The 15681-nt window shown below is 39.5% G+C and overlaps 1 protein-coding gene across 1 annotated transcript; it reads right to left on the bottom strand.

The window, feature by feature from the left end:
• Window positions 1-1124: 1124 nt before the first annotated feature.
• On the bottom strand, window positions 1125-14078 carry prpf3 (PRP3 pre-mRNA processing factor 3 homolog (yeast)). Its single transcript, XM_061777407.1, has 17 exons — window positions 13893-14078; window positions 13412-13564; window positions 11839-11969; window positions 11570-11740; window positions 9239-9316; window positions 7891-8135; window positions 7675-7793; window positions 4911-5098; window positions 4659-4825; window positions 4296-4378; window positions 4051-4194; window positions 3877-3976; window positions 3690-3803; window positions 3490-3608; window positions 1868-1945; window positions 1752-1807; window positions 1125-1665 (listed from the first exon to the last, which is right to left on the bottom strand). Exons 2-17 carry the CDS (start codon window positions 13554-13556, stop codon window positions 1516-1518), a joined length of 2088 nt encoding a protein of 695 aa, XP_061633391.1. The 5' UTR covers window positions 13557-13564; window positions 13893-14078; the 3' UTR covers window positions 1125-1515.
• Window positions 14079-15681: the final 1603 nt, after the last annotated feature.

Genomic DNA, 15681 nt, shown 5'->3' with positions numbered 1-15681 from the left:
CGCCAAACAAGACGAATGATCAAACATATAATTGTTAAATAAAGTAGAAAGAATAAAATGAAGAATAAAAAAATTACCAATACTGAAAGCAAGCATTGCAATAATTGTATACAATTGTAAATAAACAATTAAAGCTGCTCCAATGTTGTTCCTTTTTGAAAGGGCTTGAAACAATGTTAAAATGACATCAAAATATTGGGACATCTGTGGAGGAATTTTTAATGGTAGGTTAGGAGCGCTTTGTGACCTTCCCCAGCTTGGTTGACAGACTGACAGACAGAGAGGTAGATAGATGAAGAACAAAAGGTTCAACAATTATGACAATTCATTATAAAATTGACAACTATTTTATTAATCATTTAACCTATTGTTTAACTTAAAATTGTCCAAATCCTCTGATTTCAGCCTCTGAACAGGAAATATTCTCATATTTCTGTTGTGCTCAATGAAAGCACTGATTATTTTGGTTTAATCAAAGTAAGTCATTTGAAAACTGAAAAACAATAACACTTTTGCCTATTTTCAGACACAATCACAGACCAAACCACTAACTGAATCATAATCAATTTGTGCTTGTGCATTTTCCACACTGTAATCCGATTAATTGACAAAATAAATGCCAGATTATTAGTTAGTTGCAGCCCTACATATATGAACCTTTTAGATTTATTGGGCCATCACTATTTGCCTATTTTTGAAAAAGTGCCTGTGAGTAAGCCATTCCAGTCTTCCAGCACACATCGAAAGTGGGTCTAGTTAGCGTTAACTACCGAAACTCAACAGTATCATTTGATTGCTCGCTAGTTGAAGCAAGCAGCCGACCACAACAAACACATCAACGAAATGTCTAGAATTCTTGATCTATGATGTACTTTGACCAAAGCATGTCAAACATGTTATGAGGACATTAGGGAACTGTTTTAAATGTTTAAAAAAATTAAAAAAGGACAATACTTCTACTTTAAAATGTCTTCAGAAATGGACAATTCCAATTGACTCAGAATCGCAGTCCAAATCAGTTATTTTTTTCATCTAAATAAAGTTTATATACAGTCTGTGTGGCTACATATCAAAGAGCATTCTTTTTTTGAGTTATTGATCTTGACAATAAGAGAAATCCATCATTTACTGAAGGGATGGACTTTTATTGACAACTGAACTCAGAATACACTTTCAGTGGTCTCACATCAGAAATATCTGGCCAAGTGATTTATATCACTATGTAGTCTTACAGAACATCCTAAAAAAATTCAGGCATACAGGCACAAACACACATTCATTCACACACACATACATACATGATCTGCCACGTTCCAAAAAGGTTTTATTGATCATCCTTTTCTAACACCCCAAACTGTCACGTGTCCTTGCAGAACAGTTTTTAATCAATCCAAGTTCAAGTCAATCAGTCAGTTGTGAAGTAAGTTCAGGGGCTTTTTGGAAGGAATGAGGCAAGGAGGGAGGGTTGTTGTGAGGTGTTGAGACTGAAGCGCTTGTGTTCGTCTGTTAAGCTCTTCAGTCGTCCGCACTGTCCAGCACACTCTTACTGAGAGCCAGATCCCAGTAGTGTTCAGTGCCGTGCTTTTTGAAGTGTTCCCTGGCCATGTTTTCTGTGGGGCACTGCTTGAACTTCACATCTCCAAAGGAGCGCTCTTTGGCTGTGCCCTAGAAGAGCATTCATTGGAGGACTATAGCAAACCAGCACAAATATATGTTTAACGAGGGAATGGGGCACATTACGAGACACTCACCTCCCAAATTAACCAGCACTTGTTGTTCCTCCTCGTGTCGTCATCACCGTCTGGATCTGGATGTACGTCAGACGTGAGCTTGCAGTATGTTAAAAAGACTCAAAAGTGTCTCTTACCGTCTCTTTTGGAGTTATGCTCCTCCCATTTAACTCTGTGCATCATGAGCTTCTTGAACTTCTTCTGAGATTTAGGACCTGAAATAAGAGACACCAAGTCACAAGGAGAACAGCAGCCATATCATTAAGTACAACAGCAGAACATAATGACACTCCATACAGTGCCTTGAAAAAGTGTATAGGCCCTTCTCAAATTCATTCTATTTTTGCATAGTTTCCCCACTCTCACATCTATGATCATTAAACAAATGTAAATATCAGACAAATATAACCGAAGGGAACTTAAAATGCTGTTTTTAAATGGTGATTTCATTTATAAAGGCAAAAAAAAAAAAAAAAAAAAAAAAAAAAAAAAAAAAAAAAGAACTATTCAAAGTTACCTGGCCCTGTGTGAAAAAGTAATTGCCCCTAAACCTAATAACTGGTTGGGCCTCAGCAGCAAAAACTGAAATCAAGCGTTTTTCTATAATGAGTCTTTCACATCTCTGTGGACATATTTCGGCCCAATTTTCCTTGCAGAATTGTTTGAACACAGCAAAAATGGAGGGTTTTCAAGCATCAATGGCCTTTTTAAGGTCATGCCACTGCATTTCAATCGGATTCAAGTCTGGACTTTGACTAGGCCAATCCAAAATATCTATACTAGGGTTACAGCTATCAAATATTTTTAGATTCAAGTATTCTACTAATTATTTGCTTTATTAAACACAACAAGTTATGCATGTGAGGTGCAGGTATTACATATGTCCACTTGGGGTTGCCATCCTCACATTCTACTGTAGTGTCTTTGACTTTGAGTGTGTATGGCTTGATGAGGCCCCTGCCTGGCTGAGTGCGGGAGTCAGCGAATGAAATTGTAGAGTTGGCTGGCAGTTATCTGGCTAATCTGTGAGCCAGTCCGCAGGATGTGTGTGAGAGTTTTGGCCAGAGAGCTCCTGTATGAATTTGCTTATTACACATTTGTTTTCTTACCATTTGTTCAAGAAAGCGATTGAAAGTGCACTGGCAGCTGTATCTATCATTGATAACTTGAAGGGGCTTGACAATACATTGTAACTAGCGATGGTAGGCTATATTAAATTCGCTAACAATACGTTACGTAGGCTTGTGTTGTGATACACATTGCATTTTATCTTCCTTGTTAAAGGGACTCTAAGCAGATATCCGTGTTTTGTTTTGTAAATATCTTTTAAGGTACAGTTTCCAAAGACTTAAAGCAATATAGTGCTGAATTGTTTAGATATAGCTTAAGCATCTTCACTGTTCTCTTTTGTATTCAAAATTGCTCTTTAACCAAGCAAAAATATAGTTTATCCAAATACTCGATTGTTGGATAGAATTTTCAAGAGGATACTGGAGGACTAAAATATTCGTTAGGTAAAGGCCTACATTCAATACCCCCATTATATTGTCGTATTTGTATTTAATAAAACCTTTGCTTTGGGTCCCTGTGCCCTTAACCTGCAAAAAAAAATTGCTCCGCAAAGTTAGAAAGTTGCTCCTCAAATGAAAAAATGATTAGCTAAACTCCTCAAAGAAAAACTTTTTTTCGAGCCTTGCAGCTAAAAGCATTACAACGCACACAATGCTGCTTGACAATATCGTTGGTCTTAGCTCCTCACCTCCTTCAACCACAACCAAGTTGACATCTTTATGCAGAACTACAGTTCCAGTCAGGTACAGCTGGTTGGCATTGGCTTCCACTTTAAACTTCTTAGCTGGATTTTGTAGGTTACGGATCCTGTGCAGGGACAGAAGATTCTGTTGGATCCATTTCAGAGTTGTAGCACATTTGATTGAAGTGTATGTGCTCCCTACAAACCTGTACACTGTAATGTGAACCCCATTGGTGAGATCCTCTTTCAACTTCTTCACTTTCTTTTCTTTGCGCTGCTCTGCTGTGAGCTTTCGCGCCGCGTTGGCCTCCTCGTGGGCTCTGCAAAAGGCACAAGTATTCATCAAATAGGAAAGTTATAAGTAACTGAAGAGTGGAGTGATTGACGACTAACTTCTGCCTCTTGGCCATCTGTGCTCTGACGTGGGCCTCCACCTTGGTGGGGTCCTGAACTGCCTCAGTCCCCAACACTCTCATCAGGTTGGAGATGCGAACTGAGAAAAATTATACAATATGTTAGCCATGTTCTACTTCATTTCGACTACTATTCTTACGCTTTTGTGGCTACCTTTGGGCTCCGGTGGAGGCATCAGACCGAGACGGACCTTTTCTTGTACTTCTTTTTGGCCTTCCCGTCGAGTCTGTCTTCTCAGCTTCTTCTGTTCTTTCTTGGTCAAGTATACACCCAAAGTGACTGGCTTGTCTTTGTCAACTGAGGGCAGAAAACACACACACAAACACTGTAACCGGTTTAGTCCTTGAGGATTATGTTTGTGATGCAGTAAATAAAGAAGTTTCACATCATACACTTACTTGGAGGGCTAATTTGAGCAGGATGTTCCACCAAATTGGTCACTCCGAAAAGCACCACCTCATCAAGTTTGGTTTCTGGCTTTCTTCATTGGATTCAAAAAGAGCATAAAGGTTGGACCCACCACTTTAGGACTCACAAACGTACATATTTTTTACATTGAAAGAACATTCTCAGCTCAAAGATCTAAATGTAGTGTTATATTTATGTGTTGTTATAGTATATTGTCAATTTAATATTTGATATCAATAGCAAATTAGATTTTGTTTAACCTTGGAGATTCCCCTGCATGAAACTGAATGTTAGGATTTATAGTTTCTGTCTTGTTAATTTATTTTATTTCTGTGTGCGTGCAAGTTTCTTACATCTCTATGTTGGTGGGCAAGATGAATGAGTCCCACCACTCGATGTTGGGCACTTCGCTGTCTCCAATGTCCTTCCTGGGAGCGATCAGAGCCAGCTTGGTGGACGCATGGATTCCAGTCTTCTTCGCAGCCTGGGAAATCTCATTCTGTAACCTCTCCAACTGGGCCTGCCAGAAAAAACATAGGGGAAACTCACTTTGCAAATATTCCATCTGATGGTTACACAATGGACAATGTAGAGTAAAATCTGACCTTTGTTCGAATTCTTTGAGCGATCTTCTCAAATCGACCCTGCTCGTGGAATTTGAAGCTCTTGCGAGTCCGTTGAGGTGCTATTATTGTTACACGATTGTCAAAGTATGAAGTGGACTCCAGCTCCTCCCCGGGTTTCTCTTTGAGTTGCTGACGGAACTGTTCTCTCTTCACCGCCCGAATATTAGCTGGAGACAGGTGAAATGTCAGCGTCCAATAGAACCATCATTTTGTTGAAGAACTACATCAACTATAAACAACTGTTATTGGACAGATTTCATAACATATGATTGCTTGCAGTATTTCTTTTTTAATAATAGTGGTTTTCCATGAAGATGGTGTTAGCTATAAGCCACAAGCGTTTAATTTACCATCCGCTCAGGTTTCAACTCTAGGTACTGTGGCAAGTTAACACTATAAATTTACACAAAACACACAATGTATGCAAATTATTATAAATATATACCCACACAGTACTTTTCAGTAGTCTCTACTTTTGCCTATATGACAAGTTGTATATAATTGTTTATTATATATTGTTTTAAAAAATCCTCTCAATACTCTGGCATTTAGCAAATAGAAATAATGTTGGCAATACTAATTAACCTAAAACAGGAACATTTTAGTCTGATTCATGTCAGACAGTCAGGTGAAAAAAAGCGTTTGTCTCTTTTTATACAAAGCCATGACTATCTGCTGTTCCTGCTGTACGCGCCTTGGCCTCTTGGAGGCTGTGGGGTGCGATGCATACATGGAGCTGTGTATTACAGCAAGCTAAAAAAAGAATAGAAAACTATTAAACTGATATTTCTCAGATTAGGAAGAACACATGCCAATGAGTATTGTTATATTGTCTGTCTGTATATGTTACTATGGTGTTCGTGTTTAAGTATTCGTTATTTGAAGGTAAATCCCTCCCGTGATCTAATGCTAATGTTAGCTTGCCCGTCAACAGGGTTTTACATTGACTGATAGCATCCATCCATCCATTTTCTGAGCCGCTTCTCCTCACTCGGGTCGCGGGAATGCTGGAGCCTATCCCAGCTGTCATCGGGCAGGAGGCGGTGTACACCCTGAACTGGTTGCCAGCCAATCGCAGGGCACATACAAACAAACAACCACTCACAGTCACACCTACGGGCAATTTAGAGTCTCCAATTAATGCATGTTTTTGGGATGTGGGAGGAAACCAGAGTGCCCGGAGAAAACCCACGCAGGCACGGGGAGAACATGCAAAATCCACACAGGCGGGGCCGGGGATTGAACCCGGGTCCTGCGAAATGTGAGGCTGACGCTCTAACCAGTCGTCCACCGTGCCGCCTGACTGATAGCATAAGCTATCTAAAACGTGTGTCTTGTATATAAAAATACAATGTGAGTAAATCTTTTTGTTGTGCATTTAGTTTTACAGTTAACTCCAACTGGGGTTTCAAAAAACAACTTGAATAATGCTCAGGGAGGGCAGAAGAACATGCGTCACACGCTTGCTACAAGCAACAAAGTAGGGCTGCACAGTTAATCGAATTTGAATCATGATCGCGATTTTGGCTGCCACCATGTTTTACATTTCAAATGCACTATGCACTGCAGCATAGTGCCCACAACCTAGTCAGCCAGCCACAAGGGGGTGAACGTATGGTGCAGGCTTCATTAAGCTCAGGCACTGCACTCAAGTGCCAACTTCAAAATTAAAGCCTAAAATGGCATTGATGTCCAATGTAGGAATATATGTAGCTTTTATTTTTAAGTTAGACCTCTCAGCATGTTGGCGGAGAGATGGTATGTCACAGTAAGTAAGACACTATTGATAATCGTTGTAGCGGCTGCCTTGACTTCAACTTTTCAGCTGGCCTGACCGCAAAGAAAAAACTCCAGGAGTAAATAGAGAGGGTAATCACAACTGTCTAGTTCTTTGCAGTTTGTGACTGTGCACGACTGACCAATGGTCAAGCAGAACAACGGAGACAGACTGCCTTTGACAATTCACTATATTGACGACGGGGATTTTCAAATGAAATGTCTGTGCTTACAGCCTAATGTTATTGCCTTCTCTGCTTTTAATGTATTTGCTTCCATTAAGTTGCAATTTGTGAGTGCACTTTGTGATAGCACATTTAATCAGTTAGCACTTGCTAAAGTCGAATTTCTTTGGGTAAATTTATAATTTTTTGCATTTATCATTTATTCATAGTTAAAGATTAATTTTCAACTGAAAACTGACATTGTTAATACGTAGTGCAATAAAATATTTTCCCTAACATGAAGAATAATCATGATTACAATATTGATCAAATAATCGTGATTATTATTTTGGCTATAATTGTGCAGCCCCACAACAAAGGGTGCATTCAGGGTGTGTTTACAACGCTTGAACTTGCACACACAACCGGTGACACGGCACCGGTAATCGTTTTTCTTCGAATATAACGTTTTTATGATCGTGAGAAGCCAAAATTGAAATCATGATTAAATTTTGATTACAAATTCAAATAAATGTTATGTAATATTCAATAATACCGCAAAATCGCTTCACAATGGCAGTGTTGCACTGCAAACATCTCGTTCCCCCATTACGTGTCTGCCAGGCAACTTTATTTCAGTTTCTTATCCAGTACTTAAAATGATGCCTGTACAGTTATTAACGCTATAACAGTGACACTTTGAGCCTGGAACAAAACAATTGATATTATTTCCTAAGGGAAAATTGGTTTTACGATCACAAAAATGCCTATTTTTTATTATTATGTAGCAACAACTGACATACCTTTGAGCGTGGGCATACGATGTGTGAGCTCAACCTCTTTGCCAGTGGCATCAACTGTTCTACCCTTGTCATCCAGAATGAGCGGCGTTGGCTTATTCACTTCCTTCACTTCCACTTTCCTAGAAGAGCAGAGAGAAAGAAGGTGGAAACATTTTCAATGACCGAACATCCACACACAGTTTTGCACCTCGTTGAGTACTTTATGGTATTACTTACGGTGGGGCGATTCCCATGGCGTGAAGGTTGGCCAGTGCCACAAAGTTGTGAGGGATGACGTTTCCCAACACTCCAAGGATGTTGGGCTTCATGGACATCTGGGACTGGAGGCGCGCCTGCTCCTCTGCGACCTTGCGAGCCTTCTCAATGGCGTCGTTCATGAAGCTGGCAGCCTGCGAGGGCATGATGGACCCGCCTCCACCGGCGTGGCAGAGAAGGCGGGACATCGGAGATTCCATTTGTGTCTGCGGGGTTAGAAAGGAGGCAGCAGCAAGTGTCAGCACTGCATTGGTATTTTCTCCCTGCTACTGTGTTATCAATCCCTAAATGCATGAAAAAACAGTCAACAACCCCTGTAGAACAAACGTCACTAAAAAACACACACACACTGCATATTTTTGTGCTCTTTGTGTAACACCCTAAGATGGCGCCTGATCTACACGTGGTACAGTAATTGCCCAACTCGAGACAGTCGTCTGCGGAATATGTATTTTTTTTAAAATGAGAATTTATGTACCACTGAGTCGAAAAATGAAATGTCTAACAGGAAAGTAGCAATTGGTATTTTTACATATTGCAAAGCGGCAATATAGACGCTAACGTCCTTGCACTTTGGGTGGATTTTTCAGAACTCAATTTGTAAGCCATTTATTTTCAATAGTAATGTAATAAGGTGTTTGATATGATAACCCCAGTTTGGCATATAGAGTGGTACCTTGACTTAGAAGTTTAATTCATTCCATGGCCAAGCTTGTAACTCAATTTGCTCCTACATCACATCAATAGTCCCCCATTCAAATGAACTGAAATTCCATTATTCTGTTCCAGCCCCGAAAAAAACATTTTTGTTACCATCCAGCCATCCATTTTCTGTACCGCTTATCCTCAATAGAGCTTTTAATTAAGAAAAATAGCACAGTATTGTATAAAAACATAAGAAAATATGAAAATGGCAACTGTACGTTGGGACAATCCGGAATTCACAACAACAGGGCATGGCAGAGTGAGTGATCTCAGGAACATAGCTGTTAGTCTTTGTCTGATCTTGATGACATGAGATATGGGTTACTGTAGCTGCCTGTGAGTGTAATAATTTTATACTTGTTTGTTTGACTGTTTGAACCGTTCCCAAAAAGAAAAGAAAAAAAAAAAGTCTAAAAATGCATTGGTGACTGTCACTTTCATTTTTGTTCACTTCACTCCAGCAGCAGCGTATCTGAAGGTCGCTAGTAATTCACATTTTGGCTCGCAACACAAAGCAAAAACAAAAATCAACCACGTGATACTTGTAAGTCATAAATTGGGAGCATTCGTAAGATGCAAAATAGTGAATGTTCACTGTCATGACCTGTGCAGGAGATGCAATGTTCAGTTGTTTCCTTCGCTGTTCTATCTGCTTTGTGGCTTCCTCCATCATCTGTTTGATCTAATGATACAGAAAATAAGTCAGAAAATTAGTGTTTAGTGACAACATAATCATGTACATTAGAGCTGCACGAGACTGGAAAAAAATGACTGCCATTTTGTTTCACGGCGATATATATTGTGATGTTAAAAAATTCAGGATAATATACACATAGTGGTGTCACGATACGAAAATTCTGAGTTTGCTACTATACCTGCATAAAATACCTCGATACCGGTACTGAAACGATACCACGGCAAAATTGTAAAACATCAGGAAAAGCAGTGGAATGAAAACTGACAAAATAACTTCAAATACTTTTATATTAATATAATAATATATCATATAACTTATCAGGGTCATTTGATTGACAGTTAAAGGTCTTACATCACAGTCCAGCAGCTCGAGGGCGGGCCTTATTTTACATTTTATTGATCCTTTATTCAACCAGATAAAAGCGTATTGAGACATAAAAGCTCTTTCACAAGCCAAGAGGCAGCTGAAATTATACATGCAGCAAAAAATATACAATACATAACACTACACTAATATTCATACAATAAATAAAGACAAAAAATAACAGATTAAAATGAATGGCGTCTGATTTAAAAACAGTGACAAAGCTCAAATGCTTTCAAGTACATAGTGTTTTTTTGTATTCATTCAAATTTGGCAGGCTTTAAGCAGGGCTCTACATTAACTTTTGCACTAGTAGCACATGCACTAGTGCCCAGCACATGATTTGGTCGCCCCCTTTTTTGAGGAGGTATAGCATGACCTGACCATGGCATACCATACTTTCTTATGAAGATTGACAGTGACTCAAGATATATTTGCAAAATATGTTACTGTGAACAAGAAGTTTATCTGCAATAAGCAGTTGCAGACAAAATAGGCCAATTAAAAAAAAGGCTTTATTTTTATTTGCTCTTTTTTTTTTTTTACTCAGAGGGGCCAGTTTTTATAGTGAGGGCTCCTCACACTCTTCCTCTGGAAAAATCCACTTAATTTTTAGCATTACCACAACCATATGATTGATATACATTTAAAAATGATTGACTAAGTGTACCACCATCATGTAAATGTATCGTTTATGATTGTTGACACTAATTTGCAATTTTTACTAAGAAAAACAAACCAATTTACCTATTTAAAATCACAGTCCCAAAAAGAACAAGAATAAATCATTACTACTGCAATTTATACACTTTATTTTAATGATAGTTTGTTTGTTTTCCTATAAATTTATCTTTAAAGGAGTCTGGGCTTTTTAATTTTACACATATCTTCATATGTCTATTGTATAAACAGGTGATTAGGGTTGGGCATCGAGAACCAATTGGAACCGGGACTAACGTTCCGGTTGTCACGGAATCCTTCAAAATTAAAAAATTCAGTTCCCAGTTGTGATGCCTCGTCTGCCGACCTCGAAGAAGAAGTGGCAAAAACCAATGAAGCAGCCATAAAAACCAACAAATAAGAACGCGCACAAAGACGTGGTTGTGCCCAATGGCGGCGAACAAAAGTGTGTCTTAACTTTGTTAAAATGAATGACCAGTTGCCTCAGTGCAAAACTTGGAATAAGATTATATTGTGCAAAGGAGGCTTTCACGATGTGTGATCTGACACGCGCTGAGCCTCAGCCTACACTGCGCAATTGACGTACTAAAATGCTTTTTCAATTTCGTTGGTTTCCTTTAGTGTAATAACCTTGCTGTAGAGTCACTAGCATGTTTCTAAAATTATTCGTTTTAAATCAAACTGTTATTTTACACCTGCGTTTTAACATACACATTAGTATTTCTATATTTGAGTGCATTAGTTTAAGCAAAATATGTTATATACATCTGATTTGTCTCTTCAATAATGCCGTGGCCCTCCCCACTTGCCCCAAGTGTAATCTGTTGCGACATGCATTCTTTCGTAAAATTCTGAAGAGCGATATAGTAAATGCAGGCGTGTAATGGTAACCCATGTCCTCATTAAAAGTTAACATACAAAAAACGAAGTATAAACACTCTAGGCTGCTCCGTGGGTTGTTTGATGGGTTAGAATTTACAGTAACGTCTGTGCTAGTCTTATTAGCATGTCCAACCAGGTTCCTCTGCTGGTCACTTATTCATTTTACAGTACATTGACTGCATATCAATACACCAACATTGCGCAGGACACTGCGATGTGACTATTGTGGACGTACATTGTGAAGACGATGCTCAAACGATTTATTGTGCAGCCCTAATGTACAGTGCACATATGCTGGTGGTTTTCCTGTACCTGCATTTTGCTGAGCATTGCCGGGCTCTCTGATGGTGGTCCCGGTATGACCTCTGGCTCCTCAATCTCCTGAAAGCGGGGTACCCGTTTGCGTTTGGTGACCGTACCATCAGTAGCAGTGGCCACAGCACTTTTCACTCCTGCTGTTTCCGTCTCATCGCTAAACACCTCCTGAGAGCACCCCACCAGCAGACAAAACACATCATCTATCAAACCTTTAAGTTTGAGGTCAAAGTATTAATATCTGTGTTTGGGTGCTACTTCTCTACCTTCAGGTCTCTCTTGCGTGTCTTTTCTCCACTTCCTTTGTTGCTACGGGAACTGCGGCTCTCCTCCAACACTTCGAAAAGACGCTCCACAAAACTTCCAGCTGACTCATTCAGGAAAGGGTGCAGTTGGTCTGAGAGGAATTGAGTGTAGTTCAACAACTGAACACGACCTCAAGCAAATGTAGTGCTCAACATAAAAGTGTCCATCGCGACAGATTTGTTTTTAGAGAACCTTGAGTTTCCTTTCAGAATCAATATTTTCTATGATAAAAGGGAAATTACTCAATTATGTTGAGCAAAAGTGGTTTGCAAGGATGGAGTACAGGTATTAAAGGCACAATTAATTCAAAATTTTTACAACTTCTGGCTGGGTGACACTACACATGATGCTGCTTTTTGACTGAACAAAGGACTTACTTACTTACTGTATTTGAGATGAGGTATTAATTTTAAGTCAGGCCTTTATTTGAAGAGGCCTTTATTTGCAGTAATGCTTGTGTGAATGAAACCTGGCACGCTGCTGTCATATTATTCAAAAAAGGTGTTTATTTGTAGTCAGGCATTTATTTCTTGCAGTTTTGAGGAGGCAGCGTTTATCCGTATGTGTTGGTGGATCTAGAAAAATTGTTGCCTGATAATTGAAAAAAGGAGGTGTATTATTTGAGGCTAGGTGTTTTTAAGTTAGTTGGAAAACCCTATTGATGGGCTTACTAAAAGAATGATTATTATTTTGGCCATAATCGTGCAGCCCGAAGTGAAATGTTAATCTTTCACTTATCTGTTTGAAGTTCAAACAAAAACAAAAAGTGCAGGGAGTTCCCAGGGTCAGCAGCATCTCATAAAGTTACCTGATAATTTTAATTAATAAATAAAGAGCTCCCTGAAGTATACCCAGCTTTAAACCAATCTCTTATTTGCCATAGGATTTTTTTAAAGGGTTATTTTTCAAAAAGAAATAAATTAATAAAAAAGGTTGATGCCGATATGCACGAAAATGCAGAATATCAACACCCATAATTCGACTATCCCTAATTTATTTGAGAGTAGGCATTTATTTGTAGAAATGCACATGTGTTTAGAGCTAGACATGCTTCTGCATGCTGACTGGGAAAAAAGACAGCATATATTTAAGGTGACGTGTTAAAGTAAGCTGTTTGAGGGACGGCATACAAATTGTACAAATGATGGTGCCTGGGATGATGTACACTGACCAAAAAAATTAAAATGCAGGATCTAGAGGAGGTTTAGGCGTGAAGATGTTCAAGTGATTGACAGACCCATCATATTAATTGGTCCACGGTGTCAATGACAGCAGAGGCCACTATTAGAAGATATGCTTCTCACATATGAATTTATCATGATCACTACACTGTTTTGGAGTTGTTATGTTTATTTCTAAAGTGCAAGGTAGCAGATTAATTCTAACTCAGTGAACAATGCATGTTGACAACTAAACGTGACCGTGGGAAATGTACTGCGTCAAGCGGAATTGAACCGGGTTAGTTCTGGCCATTATAATAATACTGTACATGTGAAACAAACTACAGGGCATAAATTCAATATCCAAGTGTACCTGTTGTTTTCCTTTTGTCCATACCCTTCCCTACGCACTGTAGAGCAACAGTGACCACAGTGGGCTCCGAGAAGCCGAGCACCTTCTTCACGGTGCGCTCCACCCATGGCCTCAACTCCTCCACCTCCCGTTTAGGAAGCGACATCCTCTAATCTAAAGGAGACGCAAAAAATAACAAATGTGGGTTGATGCTATGAAGCAGCACATTACTATTCGTTGTAAAACTGGCGCCATTCAGTCGTACTTTTAGCCAGCGTTGCACAAAACGTTCTTTTTGTTCAAATATTGGGGAAATTACAGCAATGTGTTCAATACGTGCAGATGACAGAATAAAAACAAGAACAGTATCGCATATGACATGTCTTCAAATGCTGTCAAAAGTCAATCCCATCCGCGTAAAGTGCCTGGCTATGTGCTAACGTTAGCAATGTTAGCACACAGTCGTACACGGGACGCAAAATAGCTGCTTCGCTAAACTTACAGACTCTTTCTTGTTTCCGTTATTCCGTATGAGGACACCGGAGTTGTACAAGTCAAACGGATAGAATCCGCTTTGAGACGTTTATCTCACAATAAAGCACAAAGTTTTTTCGATCACTTTGCATTTAGCCGCGCGGCTTCGCCCGTTCACACAACGTTGTTCTCAAACCAACCGGAAGCGGAAGTAGTAAAGTCGTCGTCGTCTTCTTCTTCTTCGGTACCTACTGGGCCTATCGGAGGTTTCATGTTGGTCGCCCTCTAGCGGTGTACAAACGAAATTACTACGTTACCAAGCGTTTCTACAGTACGCTACAGTACATGCAAAGGTTGGCAGTAACGCGCTACATTTACTCATGTTAAATGTTCAATGCATGTTAATGCTGATTTATGACAGTTATAAACTTTCTTATACATATATTATTAGTTTTTAACAAATATTTCTATTGAATTATTCAAATAAATTGTAAATAAGTATAACATTTTATTTTATTTTATTTTTATTTTATTGTATTTGTCGTTTTGTATATTAATTAAACTGTTTTTATTATTAAAAATAAAAATAATCTAAATGTAAAAAATATATACATACATAATTTATTTGCACTAAATTAGTAAGCAATTTCGAACCAATATAACAACACTGCAGTTTCATTTTCTTCTTTCTTCTTTTCCTTTCGGCTTGTCCCTTTAGTGGTCACCAGAGCGCGTCATCCTTTTCCCTGTAAGCCAATCACCTGCATCCTCCTCTCGAACACCAACTGCCCTCATGTCTTCCCTCACGACATCCATCAACCTTCTCTTTGGTCTTCCTCTAGGTCTCTTCTACCAATATACTCACTATCTCTTCTCTGGACGTGTCCAAACCATCAAAGTCTGCTCTCTCTAACTTTGTCTCCAAAACATCGAACCTTGGCTTTCCCTCTGATGAGCTCATTTCTAATTTTTTCCAACCTGGTCACTCCGAGAGCGAACCTCAACATCTTCATTTCTGCCACCTCCAGCTCTGCTTCCTGTTGTCTCTTCAGTGCCACTGTCTCTAATCTGCACATCATGGCTGGCCTCACCACTGTCTTATAAACTTTATCCTTCATCCTAGCAGAGACTCTTCTGTCACATAACACACCTGACACCTTCCTCCACCCGTTCCAACCTGCTTGGACTCATTTCTTCACTTCCCTCCCACACTCACCATTGCTTTGGACTGTTGACCCAAAGTATTTAAAGTCCTCCACCCTTGCTATCTCTTCTCCCTGTAGCCTCACTCTTCCCCCTCCACCCCTCATTCATGCATTATATTCTGTCTTACTTCAGCTAATATTCATTCCTCTACTTTCCAGTGCATGCCTCCATCTTTCTAACAGTTCCTCCACCTGCTCCCTGCTTTCACTGCAGATCACAATGTCATCTGCAAACATCATGGTCCACGGGGATTCCAGTCTAACCTCATCTGTCAGCCTATCCATCACCACTGCAAACAGGAAGGAGCTCAAGGCTGATCCCTGATACAGTCCCACCTCCACCTTAAATTCTCCACAGCCTCCTCTCCTAGATGCTTCCATACCTCCACAGGAATGTCATCAGGACCAACTGCCTTTCCATTTTTCATCCTCTTTAATGCCTTTCTAACTTCCCCCTTACTAATCATTGCCACTTCCTGGTCCACCACACTTGCCTCTTCTACTCTGCCTCCTCTCTCATTTTGCTTATTCATCTACTCCTCGAAGTATTATTTCCATCTATGTAGCACACTACTGGCACCAGTCAACATATTTCTATCTCCTTCATCATCC

This window comes from Phyllopteryx taeniolatus, chromosome 6 (assembly GCF_024500385.1).
Source record: "Phyllopteryx taeniolatus isolate TA_2022b chromosome 6, UOR_Ptae_1.2, whole genome shotgun sequence".
Classification (NCBI taxonomy): domain Eukaryota; kingdom Metazoa; phylum Chordata; class Actinopteri; order Syngnathiformes; family Syngnathidae; genus Phyllopteryx; species Phyllopteryx taeniolatus.
The sequence above is the reverse complement of the archived record's forward strand: the minus strand, read 5'-3'. Positions and strand labels throughout refer to the sequence as shown.